The sequence below is a fragment of the Chelonoidis abingdonii genome, chromosome 6 (genome assembly GCF_003597395.2).
Source record: "Chelonoidis abingdonii isolate Lonesome George chromosome 6, CheloAbing_2.0, whole genome shotgun sequence".
NCBI classification, from domain to species: domain Eukaryota; kingdom Metazoa; phylum Chordata; order Testudines; family Testudinidae; genus Chelonoidis; species Chelonoidis abingdonii.
Window position 1 is genome coordinate 70,040,934 of NC_133774.1, and position 21,582 is coordinate 70,062,515.

A 21,582-nucleotide genomic window follows, 5' to 3' on the forward strand; every position below is an offset into this window, starting at 1 on the left:
TAACAGGGTTTAAAAGAGAACTAGATAAATTCATGAAGGTTAAGTCCATTAATGGCTATTAGCCAGGATGGGTAAGGAATAGTGTCCCTAGCCTCTGTTTGTCAGAGGGTGGAGGTGGATGGCAGGAGAGAGATCACTTGATCATTACCTGTTAGGTTCACTCTCTCTGGCGCACCTGGCATTGGCCACTGTCAGTAGACAGGATATTGGGCTGGATGGACCTTTGGTCTGACCCAATGTGGCCGTTCTTATGACAGGGCTCAGGACAGACAGAGCTTGCTGGCCACAGCTGCTGTCTCTACTTCCTGATTTTTTATTTTTTATTTTTTAAAAAGGAGGCAACGTACTTAGACTGAGGTCAACATACATAAGAGGCAACGTGCATTTTCCTCTTCCTCCCCTCCCCCACACAGGGGGTGGGTGTGTGTGTGTGCGCGCGCGTCATACTCTCTCCCCTTCCTCCATTTGTGCTGCCTTGTAGAGTGTGATGCTACATTAACAATGTGTTAACCCTTGAGGGTTCAGCCAAATGCTAGTTCATCATTTACGAGTAAGGCATTCCCCAGGAAATATCCCACTTTCTTACTTCACCACCTCAACCAAGCTTCACAATCATCATTGCTGTGTACAGTATTAAACTGTTTGTTTAAAAATTATACTGTGTGTGTATAGTTTTTTGTCTGGTGAAAAAAATTTACCTGGAACCTAACCCCGTCCCCCTCATTTACATTAATTCTTATGGGGCAATTGGATTCGCTTAACATCATTTCACATAAAGTCACATTTTTCAGGAACATAACTACAACATTAAGTGAGGAGTTACTGTCTAGAGAGCATACTGATCAAATTTGCAGATGACAAATCCAGTGGGGGTTGCCAAACCTTTAGAGTATAGAGTCACAAATCAGAGGGATCTTGTTAAATTGTATGAGAACTGGGCTATAGGCAACACAATGAAATTGAACAAAGAAAAGTTAAGCACTGCACTTAAGGAAGAAAAACCAAATGCATAAATACAGAACGTAGAATAACTGGCTTGGGAGCAGCATTGCTGAAAAGGACCTGGGAATTGTGGTGGATCATGACCTCAAAACATGATTCAGTAATGTCATGCTGTTGCAAAAAAAAAAAATAAAAAAATAAAAAATGCAATTGTACAGTACTTCTCTACTTGGCGCTGGCTATGCCTCAGCTGGAGTACTGTGTCCAATTTTGGCCACCAATGTATAGAAAGAATTTAAGAAACTGGAAAGGATCCAGAGGTAAGCGACAAAGAGGATCAAATGTAAGTCGTATGAGCACAGACTAAGGGAACTGGGCATGTTTAGTTTGGAAAAGAGGGGTTGCGGGGAGGGGAGGAAGACATGATAGAAGTCTTCAAATATTTGAAAGGTTGTCATAAAAAAGATGGAGTAAAAGTTCTCTCTCTCTCTTACCACAAAGAGCAGGACAAGAGGCAACTACAGCATAGCACATTTAGATTAAATCTCAATAAAAAAAAAAAACTTCCTAACTGTAAGAACATAGGACAATAGTGCATAGACTGCCTCAGGAAGTTGTGGAAGCTCCTTCACCAGAGTTTTCAAAAGGAGGCAGGATAGCCATGTGTCTTGAATGGTTAAGACACAACAAATCATACACCTTGGCAGGGGGTTAGACTAAATGACCCTTGTGGTCTCTTCTAACCATATGATTCTATGTTCATGAGGTCAGGAAACCAAGACTTCTTGGGCTAATGGGAAGCCATTAAAATCACTTCTGTTCCTCCTTCCTGATCTTTTGACTTTCCTTGGCAATGATGGACACTGTGGGAAAAGCATAAAGTAAGCCCTTTGACAGGTCACATGCACCTGGGGCTCCTGACTCTCTCTCACTTGAAAACTATTGGTGACCCTTCCAGTTTGCTTTACATAGAAAAATATCCAGAATGAGAGTTGTGAAAGTTTTGGTGATCAATCAGAAGGATTAATTGTGAAGACTCCATTCCGCCAAATTGATTCTCCTGCTCAGCCAATTGGTTTTCATATTGCTGGTACCCTTTATCTACAAAGCCCTGACAGACTGTAGATGAGCCTTCAGCCCACTGCATCAATGATGCCACTTCCTTTTGTAGACCCTTTGACCTTGTACCCACTCCCGATAGTTTACACTGGCTATCATTGATGTCTTGTCCACCATTACCAGGATGTGACCATTCAGCAATGCTTCAGCCATTTGTTGAAAAGCACACTTTATTGTCTCACTTCCAGACAATGTGTGTTTTTCTTTCATTCTGAGAAGGACTAAATCCACTGAATCACTGACTTCTCAGGGAACTCCTCCCAGCCTTTTTACTTGCATCAGTTATGATAGACCTTTGTGGCTCCCCCACAGCCAGCCCTCTCTGGAATCTCTCTGGACTCATCCAGCAAATCAGTGAATTCAAACACAAGTAACGGAACCTTCACTTTCTGAAATGTAAAGTATCAGAAGATTGCAAAAGGTATTATTACAAAGCCTATAATGTACTGAGCGTGATCATCCTGTTTGTATAAATGTACCACTCTTGTATCTGAAACTAGAAATATAACTGAGGGCCTATTGTAATTATGCAAAGTGTGGGCCATTAATGGCAGATTGGAATCCTGATGCCTCCCATTAACCCGGACAATTAACTTCGGATGGTTCTGTTTTACCTGTAAGTCTTCCTGTATGTGTGTGTGCTGGCAAGTGGGTAATGTCACCTGAACTGGAATCTATATTTAACCTAGTGCTTTTCTATTGGTGAGGGCGGTGGGGCGGCAAGAGAACCTGGAGGGACAAAGGATTGCCGCCTCATGCAAAAGATAAATAAGTGGGTGGAACAGAGAAAGGAGGCAACCATCATGAGGAATCCTCTACCTACCACCTGAGCTGGAACAAAGGCTGTACTAGGGGAAAGGATTGTGCCCAGACTAGGAAGGCACCCAGTCTGTGAGAGAGACTTACTGAAACATCTGAGGGCGAGATCTTACCTGTATTAAGTTTCTTATTGTATTAGACATAGACTTGCATGTTTTATTTTATTTGGCTTGATAATTCACTTTGTTCAGTCTGTTACTACTTGGAACCACTTAAATCCTACTTTCTGTATTTAATAAAAATCACTTTTTACTTATTAATTAACCCAGAGTATGTATTAATACCCAGGGGGGCAAACAGCCGTGCATCTCTATCAGTGTTATGGAAGGCGAACAATTTATAAAAGTTTACCTGTATATATTTTATACAGGGTAAAATGGATTTACTTGAGTTTTAGAGCCCACTGGGAGTCGGGCATCTGAGTGTTAAATATAAGAACACTTCTGTTAACTGAAAGCAGCTAACTCTGCAGCTTAGGGGCAAGTAATTCAGACCCTGGGTCTGTGTTGGAGCAGATGGGTGAGTCTGGCTCAGCAAGACAGGGTGCTGGGGTCCCGAGCTGGCAGGGAAAGCAGGAGCAGAAATAGTCTTGGCACATCAGTTGGCAGCTCCCAAGGCGGTTTCTGTGATTCAACCTGTCATAACTACACTTTTTTTTGTTTGGGTTATTTTGGGGGGGGGGGGGGGGGGGGAGAAGGGAGGTCTCCCGACTGCTGATTACTACTTCCAAGTTCCCAAGAGGTGTGTGGCCTGACCACATCAGTTCATAACTCTGAGGTGCCTACTGTACACCATTGTTACCAGTCAGAAGTCAGAGCAAAGAATTTGGTCGCATTTTACTTTTTTTTGTAAGCGTGCCTCACAAGCTTTTGGTGCAATAACGAGCCAGTCACCACAGAAAACCAAAAGGTCCTTCTCTTCCCTGTTCTACCACACGCCTCATAAGGAGTTACTCGTGCAACAATAAAGAGGCAACCTAAAGTGGATTCATTGGTCCACTTCATTGCAAGCCAATTTCCTCTCGTCTAAAAGAGATTTTACTACTGGATGGCTCTTTTAATAGCACTGGTTGTTCCAACAATTTGTTAAAGCAAAATTCTTATTATCCACAGCAAGTGGGAACCTAAAACTAATCCAACAGTGCTGCAAAATGGAAGTTTTAGGCTGACTCTGATTAGAAAACGAAAGATTGTTTACATATGAAAATGAATAATGAAGAAATTACGAACCTCTGGTATTACTTGTATCCAAACTATTTAAGATATCTAATCTACATTTTCATTTGATAGTGCTACCGATTATTCATGCAACCTACAACTGCCATTGTAAAAGTTGTTGGGGCAATGGAGGTTTTGGCTGCTTGGAGTCCAGAGGCAGTTGGATTTCTATGGAGGTGATCATTGGCAATGAACACATTACCTAAGCCTTGTTTTAGAGGGTGGTTCTCAATCTTATTTGATCAGTGCCCCTTCTTTGTGTCCTTGTTGTTTTCTCCTGTCCCCCAAGCACATATACACCATCCAGCTCTGAAGGCAGAGCAGAGAGCAGGCAACGGTGCTGCGCACAGGCACCCAGGTCTGAAGGCAGCATCTCCAGCAGCAACACAGAAGTAGGGTGGAAATGTGTGAAAATGATTTATTTGATAAATATCACTTTTACAAGCAGACTTAGTTGCCCGTCTTTGCCACACTTACTTCTGCACTGCTTGACGCCATCCCCTGAGAAGCTGAGAGAGCAGGTCCAGATGCCTCCAGGTGGGAATGGGGTGAACGAAAAAGAGACTGAGCACAAGTGGCAGAGGTCCGGCTGCCCTGCCTTTATACCTACCACTCGGGGTTGACACCGTCCTTCTGCAAAGCCCAGCCACCTGGGCTACAGAATCAACCCCACACACACGTACCACGACAACTACATCACTCCCGTAACACGTTCCTATCTCCCTTGTTAAAGACCTGCCCACATAGTTTTGAGAACATGCCAGTTTCAATAGTCATTCTGAAACAAATTGTGAACAATGCTGACATTATTAACTTAACACTCGCGTCCCGACTCAAGAATCTATCAGACAAACACTGAACAGCTGCACTGATACACGAGGTACCCTCCCCACCACAGCACAAAGAACTCCAACATGGACTCCTCCTGAGGTCGAAATGACAGTCGTGGACTAACATTGAATGCTCCCGCGACGTGCACACGCAGAGATCGTGGAAAACACAATCGCTTGCCTCATAACCAAGTCATGCAGAACGTCAATGCCATCCACAAGCCTCGAAACCACCCTGACGTTTATCCAAAGAGGCTGATAAAAGAGGTGCTGTTGTCATATGAACAGGTCTGACTACCAAAAGGGCTGGCCAGACACTCCCAATACAGATCTACGGCCATTTCCCTCAGATCCCACTGAGGAAGACACTAAGAAATGCACCGTCTATCTCAGGACACTCCTACACTAACCCGGAACAAATCAAGCGTACCCTTTAAGAACCCCAACCAGGCTTATTCATCTCTACCCAAGATCCACAAACCAGAAATCCTGGACCGCCCATCATTCTCGGGCATTGGCACTCTCACTGGAAGTCGGTCTGGATATGTGACTCTTCTACTCAGACCCTATTCCACCAGCACTCCCAGCTATCTCCGTGACACCAATGATTTCCTGAGGAAACTCCAATGCATTGGTCACTCCAGAAAACACCATCCTAGCCACCATGGTGTAGAGGCTCTCTGCACAACATCACCACACACAGAATGGAATACAAGCTGTCAGAACAGAATCCCTGATGATTGCACAGCACAACTGGCTGCTTGAGTGTGCCTTTATACTCACACACAACATATTTCAAAATTTTGAATGACAATATATATCTCCAATCAGTGGCACTGCAATGCGGCACCCGCATGGCCCTCTACCAATATGCCAATATTTTTGGCTGACCGGAACAACGCTTTCCCTCAGCTCCGTCCACTTCACGCCCCTTCTCTACCTATGCTGCATTGATGACATCTTCATCTGGACCCAGGGAAGAGACTATGGAAAAGAGTTCCACCCACATTCAACAGCTTCCACCCACCATCACCTCAGCCTGGACCAATCTACCACGGGAGGTCACCTTTCTAGAACCACGGTGCAAAGTAAGTTGACGGTCACAATTAACACGCACCCTATATTCGAAAACTACCGAGCCGCATGGCCTACCTTACGCCTCCAGCTCCCATCCTGGCGCACATCACACGATCCCATTGTCTTACAGCCAAGCACTCAGTACAACGCATCTGGCTCTAACCCCCTCAGACAGAGACCAACACCTACAAAATCTCCACCAAGCATTCTCAAAACTACAATACCCGCACGGGGAAATAAGGAAACAGTCATTTTATAACAGAGCCAGAACGTGTACCCAGAAGCCTCCTATCTGCAAGACAAACCCAAGAAGAACCAACAGGAACTCACTGGCCATCACATACACCTCCCAGCTTAAAACCCTCCAGACGCATCATAGGGATCTCAATCCATCCTGGACAATGATCACACTTTCCAGGCCTTGGTGACAGGCCAATCTCCCAGCAGACAACTGCCAACCTGAAAACGGTATATCGTTCACCAGCAACTGCCACCGCACCATACCGTAAGCTCTAGCTCGAGACCAAGTTCCATGCAACAAACCCGATGCCAACTCGCCTATATCTACACCGGCGACATCATCACAGGACCTAAACAGATCAGCCACACTCATCACTGGTTATTCATTCACCTGCATCCAATGCAATGGTAATATTACGCCATCGATATGCCAGCAACGCCCTCTGCTATGTACATCGGCCAAACTGGACAGTCTCTACGAAAAGGATAAATGAGACAAATCAGATATTAGGAATGGCAATATACAAACAACCTGTAGGAAGCACTTCAACTCTTCTGGCCACACTATAGCAGACCTTAAGGTGGCCATCCTGCGCAAAAAACTTCAGGACCAAGACTTCAAAGGGAAACTGCTGAGCTTCAATTCATCTGCAAATTTGACACCATCAGTCAGGGTTGAACAAAAGACTGTGAATGGCTTGCCAACTCAGAACCAGTTTCTCCTCCTTGATTTTCACACTCTCAACTGCTATAAAAAAGGCTCATCCTCCCTGATTGAACTAACCTCGTTATCTCTGTTCTTGCTTGCTAGCATATTAATATACTGCCGGAAATTTCCACTACCATTCATCGAATGAAGTGGGTATTCAGCCAGAACGCTCATGATCCAAAACGTCTGTTAGTCTATAAGGTGCCACAGGATTCTCTGCTGCTTTTACTATAATCACTGGGTTTCAGACCCAATCCCACTGAGAGTGGGGAAATTCGCCACTTTCAGGTGTTTTTTCAGGCTGCCTGCGAACTTGAGGCAGCTTCACTGGTCTACTACAACTACTATGCACTACTAAGGTGATGCAAAGTGGCCATAGGATTCTGACTAGAGGTGGCCAGCAAATAATTCCTCCTGTACAGAAATTAGCTGCTAGCCTAAAGCCAGGGGGAAGATGGCACAGGAGCCGCTGTGCTGCCTCCACCGACCACAGCTCTGGCATAGGAGGTCAGAGTGACATTCCCAGGGTAGAATCTGGACTGTTAGATTTTGCTGCCCGCTTAACTCACCAGTCTGGTGTGCTCTATGCCGTTTTGCCACTTGAGCTGCCACTATGGCTACTCACCCCAGCCTCTAGCAGGTAACTCACCCCCAGACAAATACCAGAGCGCTACGCCCATCCATTCTTGAATTACAGATGAGATATTCAGGTGTCACCATTAGTTCTAGTCTTGGACCCCAGAAATGTGCATCTTACACTGTTTAAGACCCCTCAATCAGAGTAAGCTCATTAATTAGTTTGTGATTCCTTCACAGGGTATGAACATGCACCAACCTTGGTATATGAGTAGATTCCTCAAACTTCAGTCAAAAGCACACATGCTTCGGTAAAAATTAAAATGAGTTTATTAACTACAGAAGGAGATTTTAGGTGAATACAAGTGATATAGGCATAGAAAATCAGAACTGGTAAAATAAATAAAGATAAAATTGAAGCCTAACTCCTAAACTTTATCAAGCTAAATCAAATTTAAAGCAATAAGGTCTTTTTTATGCAAAAGGCTACAACAGTCTGTGCTAACTAGAAAGTTTTCCAGTTATGACCACTTCCCCCAGTTCAATGATGTATTTGTCTTCCAGATGATCCTGTTGCCTTCAGTATTTGTGATGGTGGTAGTGGTGATGTGCTGATGATGTCATTGTCCCTTATTTTATACTCTCCTGCAGGTGCTGAAAAAAATCTTCCCTACATTCAGTCCTTCATATGAAATGCACTTTCTTGCTTACATCTTGTGTACATAAAGTTTGACATGTACGTCTTGTGTTCACAGTTCCGTTCTTATTTCTAAGGAGCTGATCTGTGGGCATTTGAGAGACTAGAGTACCAGGGAGCTGCAACCAGCTCCCTGATGTTGCCCCATCTTCCCTGCATTAAGCCAAGCTCTGGAGCAGAGAAGAATTCAGCTCTCTGACTAAGCATGGTAACATTGCATCTACATTCTCAACTGTTATTTTAGCAAACGAAAAGGCTAAATTTAGGGTTTTAAAATGACACCTCTGATTCTGGAGTACAATTCTGAAAAAAGGAGTGGATCCCACAGAAGCAGAATCACAGATTAAACTGTGATCACTGTTTAAGAAATTGATATAAAAGCTGAACTTTTACTAATGAGTTTATTTTCACTGTAAGCTTGAAGCTTTCTGGTTTTGTTTGTTCATTTTTCAACATAACTAAAAGTCTGAGATGAGTCCACATGCAATCTCAGCCATCAGGGAGCACTCTATGCTGCACTACTACATAGTTCATTTTGGAAGAAACAGTCAATGAAAGAGAAAGAAGGGAGTTGCTCTGCAATCTTATAAACTGAAGCCACAACAGAACGTTTAGAACGAAAACACCTTTTCTAAAGGCCTTAGTCCATAAAACAATCGCAAAGAAGAAAAAGGATATATCTATACAAATTATGTGTCTTGCATTTTTTAAAATTATTTTGCTAAAGAATGTGTGATTTGAGGGAAACAGTCAATGTATCTGTCTACAATGTCCCTATTAGGGGATTAAAATTTCAGAAGAGTACTCTACAATGACCCTAATAGAAAGTTATAATTTCAGAATAAACTGAATTGTTGTATAGCAAAAATTCTTGTTTTTATGAAAATTCCCTAATGCAAACAGTTAAGATGTCACAAATCAAGGACTATGATTTCAGGTGAGAAATATGAAAATACAATGGGTAAAGACAGATGCCGTAATTAAAATAAACAGGTACACAGAGGGTAAAATTACACAAGAAACTGCATAACCATATATTTACAGTGATTATGCAAATAGCAGCTAGTTACACTCTTTAGCAGTCACATATACATAAAATAACCTGGTGTGCACAACTGTAGTTACTACTTATTGAAACCTACTTCTTTTATGCACAAACTTGAGTCTTCACATCTGGGAGAGTGTCTTTCTGTGTTTCCTTGGAGTACTATCTAAGCAAAAAACAGCCTTTTTTTGGGGGTCTTGGGGGAAGAGGCAGAGTGGGGGCAGGGCCTTGGAGTGGAGTCCGGGTGGAGCACCCCTGGGGAAAAACAAAAGTCGGTGCCTGGAGGGTTGGCAACCCTAGTGTGACAGGACATTTGGCCTGTTTGCTCTTGCCAGCTTATGACACGTGTGCTATTCAGAATAAACTAGTCTAAATAGCCTGGCCTACCTATAATAAAACAGCATACNAGAACACACCACCTTTTCCCCTGCCAATGGATTCTGTAGTGTTGGGGGCTGCGGGAAGCAGCAGCCAATACATCCCTTGGCCCACGCCACATCCCGCAGCCCCCACTGGCCTGGAACAGCAAACCGCACCCAGTGGGAGCTGCGATCAGCCAAACTTGCCGACGCTGCAAGCTGTAAACAAACTGTCCCGGCCCACCAGCTGAGTTCCCCAATGGGCCGCATGCCAACAGTTGCCGATCCCTGCTCTACTCTATTGCTTTCAGCAGTTGCTGACTTTGATGGTAACAACTTGTCACTTCAGAGATGGCCTCCAATATCTAGGTCACAAAAGACCCTGCATTACTCTTCAAGAAATGTTACTGTCACAATTACATCTGCCTTTGATCATCTAAAGAACATAGCTCTACTGATTGAGAAATATAGTTTCACATTTCCAGATTAGACTACTAAATTGTTGTACTTGCAAGCATTTCTGATCAGGCATTACAAAAGCTACACATCTGAAACTTCAGAGAAGGTGGCACTGACTTCCTGTTACATTCTTACCAATATGTTGTTTAATTATTGCATAAGATTTTGAATGGATTTGACCTGTTCTTATGTTATCTGTATGACGCCTAAACACATTTGATAAGAAATCTGTTTCTAGACTGAAGCAGCTTAAAAAAAAAAAAAAAAAAAAAAAAGTAGGTTAGATCATGCAAGTGCAAAAACATACACTTACCTAGAGTGATGTTCAATATGCTGTCCACCAAGAGGATTAATCAGTACATACCAAAAGAGTTTTGACATTCACTTTGTCAGTCAACAGCTGTGTTATCTACAGAGAACTAAAAACCTCAAATTGGGGAGAAGTTGTTTTAGCAACTTCAAAAAAGTAGCTATTTAGAAATAGCATTAAGAACTAAAATCTAAAGAAAATATTGATGCTGAAAAGTTGGAAACAGGATAGGACAAAGGACAGCATGAGCATTTTTAAAAACTACATATATTTCAGCAAGTACTTACTAATTTGTTTTCCTGCATGTATATTCTTTGCAACTTCAGACATCCTTTAGCTATAATGATCATTCCTTCATCTGAGATCTTGTAACACTGGCCAAAATGAACGTCTTTCAGTTCTTTGCACTTTGAGCCCAGCTGCAAGTAAATAAATTAATGTTAATACTTAAAGAAAAACAGCAAACATACAAGAATATGAAATTACTTGTAGCATGTTTTTGAAGCATATGCTCATCCTGAAAATACTTTAGTATTATTCACAAACAAGAAAAAATGATTGTTGTGTTCCTGTAGTCTGATGCAACTGAAGAACCTGTAAGAAGGAGTTTACAACATTGCCTAGGAAAACCAGATTTCTGATGGACAACTTTGAGCAGCCCAGGATGATTGAGCCCCACACCAATTCCAACACATTTGTTTTAATATATAATTTTGTTGTAAATACCAGTTTCAAATATATCTTCATTAATTCTAATCTTCCTTAAGCTTTGAGAGGCATACCTAACAAGAATAAAAGCAGAATCAACCAACTTCCTCTTTCATTCTGCAAGTTAGGTACTCAAAGCTTAATTCCAAATGGCAGCCAAGCCTTGAAAAACTCAGGCATAATAGCCAAAATTTATAATAAGATGGCATGTTTGAGATAAAATTACTTGTCGTTTGATTAAATTAACAGCTAGGTGCCAAAGTAACCACTGAAGAGAAAATGCATGAGAAGCCAAAACACACTCCCACTGATGTTTGTTTTCTAAGAACACACATGGAACCATCTGAACAAAACTCATTCATGTGTTTTAGAAGCTCCTCAGATATCGAAGTAAAGAAGTTGTGCAGTCCCATTCAGGACTGCAGCTACAATGTGTTAATACATTTATAGATATGCAGTAATGCCTCTATTAAGGCTGAGATCAGTTTTTCACCTTTAATAAGGATTCAACTTCTTTATTTCATATGCACAATAAAGTACATCTTCCCCAAACATGCAATACTTTGAGCTGTGAATAAAAGAGTTCTGGTGATTTTAAAATAAAATCTGTTAATTTTTTAAAATGTGAGAAATGTTGTTAAAGAGCCGGCTTGCTGCCCTTCAACTCAGTTAAGACATCAGCCACATTCAGCCAGCGTATATATTTAAAAAACTACATTGTAATTAGGAAAGTTAACACCTGTTGCAAATTCTGGAAATTTTATTATAAGCCTCCTGATAGTTAATATTTTACTTAAAGCCCGACCTTATGGAGCTGAGAACTTCAGCTCTCATTTAGAAAACAAGTCTTAAGCCCTTATAGCTACAGAGAAAAGCCTGAAAAAAATGTGACGTATCCTGGAGGCTCAGATGGCAAAAGGCCAATAAAAAGAACCTAAACATTTATTTTTTAGGGCTCATAAGTTAAGACAAACTAATGATTTTTTGTGGACTGATGCGTTAACCATTTGATGTTGGATACACTGTTAATTATTTCTTCTAATATTCCCCATTATTTTTTCTGTACTAAAAATAGTCACCATTTACCATAACTTAAAATTAGACAAACATTACTCAACGATATTTAAACTAATCCGGAGAGGAGAAGAGACCAACAGTTCGGAGAACATCTTTGTGCAACTGTGAATTCCATTTGATTTCATGAACACCAAGTATACTTGTAACAGTCAGTGCAGATTAGAACCTCCATTTTGTAGCCAAAAAAACAGACTGCAAGAGAAACTGAAATAGGGCCATCGACTCTGGACGGTCCTACCCTGGTAGTATAATGAGGGCTGGTGGCTAAGCCACAGACTTTTAAAGACCATCTCTGCCAGCACTCTCACTTCCAGGGCTGGAGCACAAAAAAACAGCATAAGAAAAGCAGCAAGTAAAGGTGTCACAGACTGATATTTAAAAAGAGACACTTTCTGCACCAGAGAACCATACCATCTCCAAAAAGAGAAGATACACTGGAAGAGTGAGGGCTTGCACTTCTCCCAGGACAATAATCAAAACCCCCATGAACGCTCAGGAGTGTTCAGGACTCCAAGGAGGAATCACATAGGTTTTTGTTCTTTTGCCTATATCTGTATGTCTCCAGTGCTGTTTAAGTATGAAGTGCACGTGTTTTCTTTTCCAAGTGCCTTCTTTTCCAAGACTTGGCAGAACTCCTACTCTTGCTGGGCACTCCCCAATGTGTTGTGTTCAGTTCCCACCTCATCGGGCCCTGTGGGTTTTTTTAACGCTCCTAAGTCTGAACAGAGTCAAGGCACCACCTTAGCTTAGGGCCTCTAGGCACACTCAGGTTACAGATCCTCTGCACAGCACCCCCTTTCGAGAATGGAGACTCCGCAGTCCAAATGCTTAGGTTATAGGACTAGTGTTGACCACTTCAGCTCTCCCCACTGTATTTAAGCATATCTTCTCCCAGCACCATAGGCACTTCTGGGTTTACAATTTAACACTTTGAGGTCACACAATAGTGAAAGTCAGCAAGGACACAGATTTTGCACTGTAGTCTAAGAATATCAGTAGCTTTACTTAGGTAGCATGAGAAATACATGAAGCTACATAAGATAAACACACATTCATCAATGTCCCAGCCTCAGGTTCTTCACCACTCTGGAGAGTTCTTTGGGCTTGGGGAGGAATCCTCTGGGGCATCCATGGTCTTTTTCCAGCAACTCATGGCTTCAATTCAGAATCATGAAACTAGGTCAGTTAGCTCTCTTTGACCTTGGTTGTCCTGCAGTTAAACCAGACCTCTTCTGCTGCCAGGAAAATATGCTCACCTCTTCCTCTCTCCTGCCAATAGCTTCTTGTATGTCTCTGAAAGTCTATCAAGTTTATATATTCACCCGCCAAGACCAGGTTGTTTCTTTGTGCTGCTCCTAGTGATTTTCCACTCTCTTGTTCACTATCCCCCTTCAGGGAAACTTGGTCAAACTACAGATTTCAGAGTGGTAGCTCTATTACTCTGTATCAGTAAAAACGACAAGGAGTCCTTTTGGCACCTTAGGCTAGGTCTACACGGGGGGGGGGGGGGGGGTTGACCTAAGATACGCAACTTCAGCTACGCTATTCGCGTATCTTAGGTCGATTTACCTGGCCATGAGGATGGCGGCAAGGCCACTGCTGCCGCTCCCCCGTCGACTTCACTTCCGCCTCTTGCCATGGTGGAGTTCCAGAGTCGACAGCAGAGCCATTAATTGGGGATCGATTTTATCGTGTCTACACTAGACATGATAAAATCGATCCCCGATAGATCGATCGCTACCTGCCAATCTGGCAGGAGTGTAGATATAGCCTTAGAAATTAACGGATTTATTTGGGAATAAGCTTTCATGGCCTAGAACCCACTTCATCAGATGCATGGAGTGGAAAATACAAGAGCAGGTATAAATACATGAAAGGATGGGAGTTGCCTTACCAAGTGTGAGGTCAGTCTAACAAGACAATTCGATTAACAGTAGGATACCAAGGGAGAAAAAATAACTTTTGAAGTGGTAATGAGAGTGACCCATTTCAGACAGTTGACAAGAAGGTGTGAACAACAGTAGGGGGAAATTAGTATTGGGGAAAATAGGCTTAGGTTTTGTTATGACCCAACCACTCAGTCTTTATTCAGGCCTTATCTGACTATGTCCAGTTTGCAAATTAATTCCAGTTCTCCAGTTTCACGTTGGAGTCTGTTTTTGAAGGTTTTTTGTTGAAGAATTGACACTTTTTGGTCCGTTATTGAGTGACCAGAGAAACTGAAGTGCTCTCCTACTGGTTTTTGAATGTTATGATTCCTGATGTCAGATGTGTGTCCATTTATTCTTTTGCATAGAGACTGTCCAGTTTGGCCAATATACATGGCAGAGGGGCACTGCTGGCACATGATGGCATATATCACATTGGTAGATGTGCAAGTGAATGAGCCCCTAATGGTGTGGCTGATGTGCTTAGATCCTATGATGATGTCCCTTGAACAGATACATGGACAGAGTTGGCACCAGGGTTTGGTTCCTGGGTTCATGTTTTTGTTCTGTGGTGTGTTGTTGCTGGTGAGTATTTTCTTCAGGTTGGAGGGCTGTCTGTAAGAGAGGACTAGCCTGTCTCCCAAGGTCTGCGAGAGTGAGGGATCGTCCTTCAGAATAGGATGTAGATCCCTGATGATGTACTGGAGAGGTTTTAGTTGGGGGCTGCAGGTGACAGCTAGTGACCTTCTGTTCCTTTCTTTGTTGGGCCTGTCTTATAGTAGGTGACTCCTGGGTACCTTTCTGACTCTGTCAATCTGTTTGTTCACTTCACCAGATAGGTATTGTAGTTTTAACAACACTTGATAGAGATTCTGTACGAATCTGTCTCTGTCTGAGGGATCAGAGCAAATGCGGTTGCATCTTAGAGCTTGGCTGTAGACAATGGATCACGTGATGTGGTCTGGATGAAAGCTGGAGGCATGCAGGTAAGTATAGCGGTCAGTAGGTTTCCAGTATAAGGTGGTGTTTATGTGACCATGGCTTATTAGCACTGTAGTGTCTAGGAAGTGGATGTCTTGGTGTGGAGTGGTCCAGGCTGAGGTTGATGATGGGGTGCAAATTCTTGAAGTCTTGGTGGAATTCCTCAAAGGCCTCCTTCTCATGGGTCCAGATAATGATGTCGTCATCAATGTAGCACAAGTAGAGTAAAGGGATTAGGGAACAAGAACTGAGGAAGTGTTGTTCTAAGTCAGCCCTAAAAATGTTGGCATGCAGGTACCCATAGCAGTCCCGCTGGCTTGAAGGTATAAATTGTCCCCAAATCTGAAATAGTTGTGGGTGAAGACAAAGTCAAAGATCAGCCACCAGGTTTGCTGGTGATGGTATCAGGAATGCTACTTCTGATAGCTTGTAGTCCATCTTTGTGTGGAATTTGTGTGTAGAGAGCTTCTGTGTCCATAGTGGCTAGGATGGTGTTTTCTGGAAGATCACCGAAGGATAGTAGTTTACTCAGGAAGTCAGTAGTGTCTCAAAGATAGCTGGGAGTGCTGATAGCGAAAGGCCTGAGGAGAGAGAGTCTACATAGGCAGATAATTCTGCTGTCAAGGTGCCAATGCCTGAGATGATGGAGCATCCAGGATTCCCAGATTTATGGATTTGGAGTAGCAGATAGAATACCCCTGGTCAAGACTCTAGGGGTGTGTCAGTGTAGATTTGTTCCTGTGCTGCTTTAGGGAGTTTCTTGAGCAAATATAGTTTCTTTTGGTAATCCTTAGTGGGGTCAGAGGGTAATGACCTGTAGAATGTGGTGTCAGCTGTCTAATAGCCTTTTTTTTTTTTGGTCAAACTAGTTTCCCCACTAAAGAAACCTCATTAGCATATCCATTGTTTGGTCAGAGCATAATCATTATGGATAACAATTCTCCATTGTCCTAGTCTGGCAGATATGCACTACAGCCCTATCAGCAAATGGTGGATTCCATATGCAGAAAAAGGCCCCCATAATACAACAAAAATTTCATAACAGCTATCTGAACTCATAAATTTGTAAATATACACATTTCCCAAATCATCACACCTTCACCTGTCATGCAGTCCCCAAATAGTTAAGCTATAATTAACTGTGCACAAGGATGGGGCTCAGGGGAGAGCATGCATTAGCTACTGGGGAGGCATGGAGGATTTTAGCACTAGTCTCAGGGCTGAAGGCAGTTGGACTACAGAATCCAAGCAGGGGTGCCAGACAGGGAGCCTGCACCCTGAGCGTGTGCCGGAGAGACCAGAACTGCAGAAGTGTCTGGATACTACACAGACTCAGGTTGCTTGAGAGGACAGGGAATCCAAAAGATAGGTCCAGTACAGCAGACTGATATCCACAAGTAGGAATGCTGCCTAGGCTGTAAAAAACAGAGTCTAGACTGCCTTTCTATGATGATGTTTGCCAAAAACAGTATCTCTATGGTTATAATCCTAAAGAATCCAATCAAGAGTCATTCAGAATAGTCCCCCAAACTCACCCATGACCACAGACTTGTAACTATGCCTGAAGTCACGCTGGAAAATGTTCTATCCATCTTTTTCTGGGTGCCAGAGCTTCGACGTATCAACTACACATCACAAGTCAGAGCTCCCCTCCCCCGCTCCTCCAGCCAGGGAACAGAGCAGCCTATACCTCCCTCCTACCACTCAATGGGATAAGAGAAGATGCAGCACTTGGCAAGATCCACAAATACCAGTAATGTGGGCACCACTGTGCTAGAGTTAAGGAGAGTAAAGAGAGACCCCACAACACACACACAGGTCTGACAAAATTGTCAATTCAATTGCCTTGTCTTCCAGATTTTCTCCAATCTGTTTGCAAAGGAGATTTCCACCATTGTTCCATAATGTGAACCTTCATCTCCCTTCTTACATCCTTTGATTAGAATTGATATAGGTAACTGACATTAAAATCATTAGGATCTCTCATGAGGTGAACAAGATCGCTCCAAAACAGTAAGAACTATTGTTTCAGGTCTCTGCAAACACAGATCAATATTGCTGTATTGGTTACACTCAAAATTCAAGCTTAGATTCTGGGGTACAACCTGGTAGCTTAAGAGAGGTGCCAATACACTGCACTATCACGTACTTAATGAAAGACCAAGGGGTCAAATTGGGAAAGGGCTAGAAAAGAGCACCTAGAGCTAAGGTCTCTTTGTACTTTTGCCTGGCAATATAGTCTGTAGTTAGATAGATATTTGGCTATCATCAGACCAAAAGAAGAAAAAAAAAAAAAAAGTGTCAGTGTTGTGCAGGTGCCATCTCAATGGATCACTTTTTGTCTGCTATGAAAAAGAGAGACCTTTCTTATGAAAGTTCCCAAATGGAAGGAAGAGTTTCTCTAACAAATGTAGAACTGAATTTCCTCATATAGGGAAGGCGACTGTTCTCTTTGCCTGTTCACACAGATATAGCTATGATGTTGTCACTAATGATAGCATGTGGCAGCCTTCTACTGAAATTACTGCCCAGTAAGTTAATCAGGTTGCTCAATGATCTAGACCACTGATACACCTGTGACATTCCTGTGGAGACCACTGATCCTGGACTAACCTGTGTGAGGAATCAAAGTCCACAGTCAAAAAGTTCATTTGTTGTGATCACCATTCTCTCTGGTTCTGAGATAAGTTGCCCACATCAGAACCTGAACTTAGTTCACTACGAGCTTCAAGATGACTTTCCTTGCTTAACAACATAAGCATGGCCATACTGCATCAGACCAAAGGTCCATCCAGCCCAATATCTACCGACAGTGACCAATGCCCAGTGCCCCAGAAGCAGTCAACTTAACAGGTAATGATCAGGGTCACTGCAGCATCCATCTGCCCAGTTATATAGATTCTGTCCCACCTAGTAGCTATGTATAAAAATTAAACACGATTGTAGGTTCACTTGTTTGTTTTAATATCAAGCTTTATATGTGCAATCTTTACATTTCTTATTAACTGAACTATTTAAAAAAAGAATCTGAAGATTCATTTCACTTGACCAAACCTGCAAGACTCCAGAATCTTTCCCGATACAGCTGATATCACAAACACCAGTAGTTCTGGAAACTTGAATTCATGCAGGCAACTGTGATCTCAAAGTACAGTTGGGGAAATAAACTTCTTTTGATAAAACCAGTGTGCTGTGTTTTGTTCAGGTTGAATATTCTTGACTTATTCCCCAACATCAATTCTCCCATCACTTTCAAAGGTCTGCTGATGCCTGGGTGAGCTTTGAAAAAAGTGACTGAATTTAGATTATCTAGCCTGTATTTTTTATTAAAATCACTAGGTAGTTGTGCAACTATAGGATCTATCTTCCTTAATAATTCATCTGTTCCTGTTGCTTACCCGTACTGCAGAGGATATATAAGAGCAATCCAGGAATTGTTCTTGCTCAGGCAAACAAAGTGAGAAGTATGGGGAGGTCTATACAAAGAGTTGGGGGTGGGCTATTAAGAGGTGGAAGGAAATATCACAACACATTCATTTCCCATTAAAAAAGGCAGCAAACGAATAACCAGAAATTGTTGGAGGAGGGGCTGGAGAACTGAGAAACTAGAAACTAGAGATGTTTCTTTCTTCATGGGCTGTTTCCTATCCCCACATGCAATTCTAAACTATATGGTTTTTCTCTTCTTCTTTACCACTAATGTATGAAAATTTGTAACAATCTTGAATAATGATTAATCATTCTACAAAAACAGATGCTTTTGAAGACTGATTTATTTTAATATGAAACAACAAACATTCATGGAAACTTCAACTTTCCACACAATATGAAAACTCAATCTATAACTTGGGGGGAAAAAAAAACAAAAAACCAAACACCCACCAAGTCTCCCATTAAATTAGCCAAGTTCTACTTTGAAGGCCTATTTTGCTTTAAATAGATTTTAGCTTCTGGAGTCTCCCAATGTTTGTTTTAACTGCGATTTCAGAGGTAGAAATTAAAAAATATCTAGATGGAAAGGGGAGAAAAAAAAGAAAAAAGAAGAAGTAAAAAGTAACATCTACTAGTTTTTAAAGTAGAACAGCTTACTATGTCCATTTAATAGGAAAATATCCCTTTAACCTGCAAAAGGGAAATTAGAAGCCACAGTATTTAGGCTGAAAGAATACAGAGCAAGAGAAAATCATTCAAATCCTGAGGCAAAGTTCAGAACTCCTGCATCCTTACCAAAAGACAAAATAATAAGGTATCAGTCTACATTCCTATAGGTCTATTTCCAGGGAGAACTCATCAAAAAAATGCCGTTTAATTCTACAAAGGAGGACTACACAAAAGAAGAAATTAGTGAAACAGAAATTAAAGGGTACAGCACAAAAAGTGAAATCCCTGCAAGCTGCATGGAAACTTTTTAAAGATATCATAATAGAGGCTCAACTTTAATGTACATCCCAAATTTAAAAACAGTCAGAGAACCAAAACAATGCTACTGTGGCTAAACAATAAAGTAAACGTAGCAGCGAGAGGCAAAAAGGCATCCTTTAAAAAGTGGAAGTTAGATCCTAGTGAGGAAAATAGAAAGGAGCATAAACTCCGCCAAATGAAATGTTAAAACATAATTAGGAAGGCCAAAAAAGAAGTTGAACAGCTAGCCAAAGACTCAAAAAGTAATAGCAAAAAATGTTAAGTACATCAGAAGCAGGAAGCTTGCTACACAACCAGTGGGGCCACTGGACAATCGAGATGCTAAAGGAGCACTCAAGGACGATAAGGCCGTTTCAAAGAAATTAAATGAATTCTTTGCATCAGTCTTCACGGCTGAGTATGAGAGATTCCCATTCTTTATTAGAGACAAATCCGAGGGACTGTCCCAGACTGAGGTATTATTAGAGGTGGTTTTGGAACAAATTGATCAACTTAACAGTAATAAGTCATCAAGATCAGATGGCATTCACCCAAGAGTTCTGAAGGAACTCAGTAGTTCTGCCATTTCACATTTAACTGTCGTCTGTAACCTATTATTTAAATCAGCTTCTGTACCAAATGACTGGACGACAGCTAATGTGATGCCAATTTTTAAAAAGAGCTCTAGAAGTGATCCTGGCAATTACAGACCAGTAAGCCTGACTTCAGTACCAGGCAAACTGGTTGAAACTACAGCACAAAACAAAATTGGCAGACAAATAGATCAACATAATTTGTTGAGGGGAAGAGTCAATGTGTTTTTCCTAAACAGAAATCATGCTTCACCAATCTATTAGAATTATTTGAGGGGGTCAACAAGCATGTGGACAAGGGGGATCCACTGAATATAGCATACCGTTCTGAGATTTTCAGAAAGCCTATGATAAGGTCCCTCACCAAAGGCTCTTAAGCAAATTAAGTTGTCATGAGATAAGAGGGAAGATCCTCTCGTGGATAGGTAACTGGTTAAAAGATAGGGAACAAAGAGTAGGAATTCATGGTAAATTCTCAGACTGGAGAGGGGGTAACTAGTGGTGTTCCCCAAGGTCAGTCCTAGGACCAATCCTATTCAATTTATTCATAAATGATCTGGAGAAAGGAGTAAACAGTGAGGTGGCAAAGTTTGCAGATGATACTAAACTACTCAAGATAGTTAAGACCAAAGCAGAATGTGAAGAACTTCAAAAAGATATCACAAAACTAAGTGACTGGGCAACAAAATGGCAAATGAAATATAATGTGGATAAATGTAAAGTAATGCACATTAGAAAAAATAACCCCAACTATACATACAATATGAAGAAGAATAATTTAGCTACAACAAATCAGGAAAAAGATCTTGGAATCATCATGGATGGTTCTCTGAAGATGTCCACGCAGTGTGCAGAGGCGGTCAAATAAGCAAACAGGATGTTAGGAATCATTAAAAAGGGGATAGAGAATAAGACGGAGAATATATTATTGCCCTTATATAAATCCATGGTACACCTGTGTACAGATGTGGTCACATCATCTCAAAAAAGCTCTACTGGCACTAGGAAAGGTTCAGAGAGGGTCCCATATGAGGAGAGATTAAAGACGCTAGGACTTTTCAGGTTGGAAAAGAGGAGACTAAGGGGGGATATGATAGAGGTACATAAAATTATGAGGGATGTGGAGAAAGTAGATAAGGAAAAGTTATTTACTTATTCTCATAATACAAGAACTAGGGGTCACCAAATGAAATTAATGGGCAGCAGGTTTAAAACAAATAAAATGAAGTTCTTCTTCACACAGCACAGTCAACTTGTGGAGCTCCTTACCTGAGGAGGTTGTGAAGGCTAGGACTATAACATAGTTTAAAAGAGAACTGGATAAATTCATGGAGTTTAAGTCCATTAATGGCTATTAGCCAGGATGGGTAAGAAATGGTGTCCCTAGCCTCTGTTTGTCAGAGTGGAGATGGATGGCAGGAGAGAAATCACTTGATCATTACCTGTTAGGTTCACTCCCTCTGGGGCACCTGGCATTGGCCACTGTCGGTAGACA

The 21,582-nt window shown here is 41.7% G+C and overlaps 1 protein-coding gene across 3 annotated transcripts in view; it reads right to left on the minus strand.

Moving 5' to 3' along the window:
* Positions 1-21,582, minus strand: part of FBXL17 (F-box and leucine rich repeat protein 17) — a 522,840-nt gene that overhangs the window by 482,422 nt on the left and 18,836 nt on the right. For all 3 annotated transcript variants that reach the window (XM_075067139.1, XM_075067141.1, XM_075067140.1), the window contains one exon: positions 10,687-10,818. In XM_075067139.1, the coding sequence (XP_074923240.1) occupies positions 10,687-10,818 (132 nt within the window). The remainder of the gene's footprint in view (positions 1-10,686; positions 10,819-21,582) is intronic.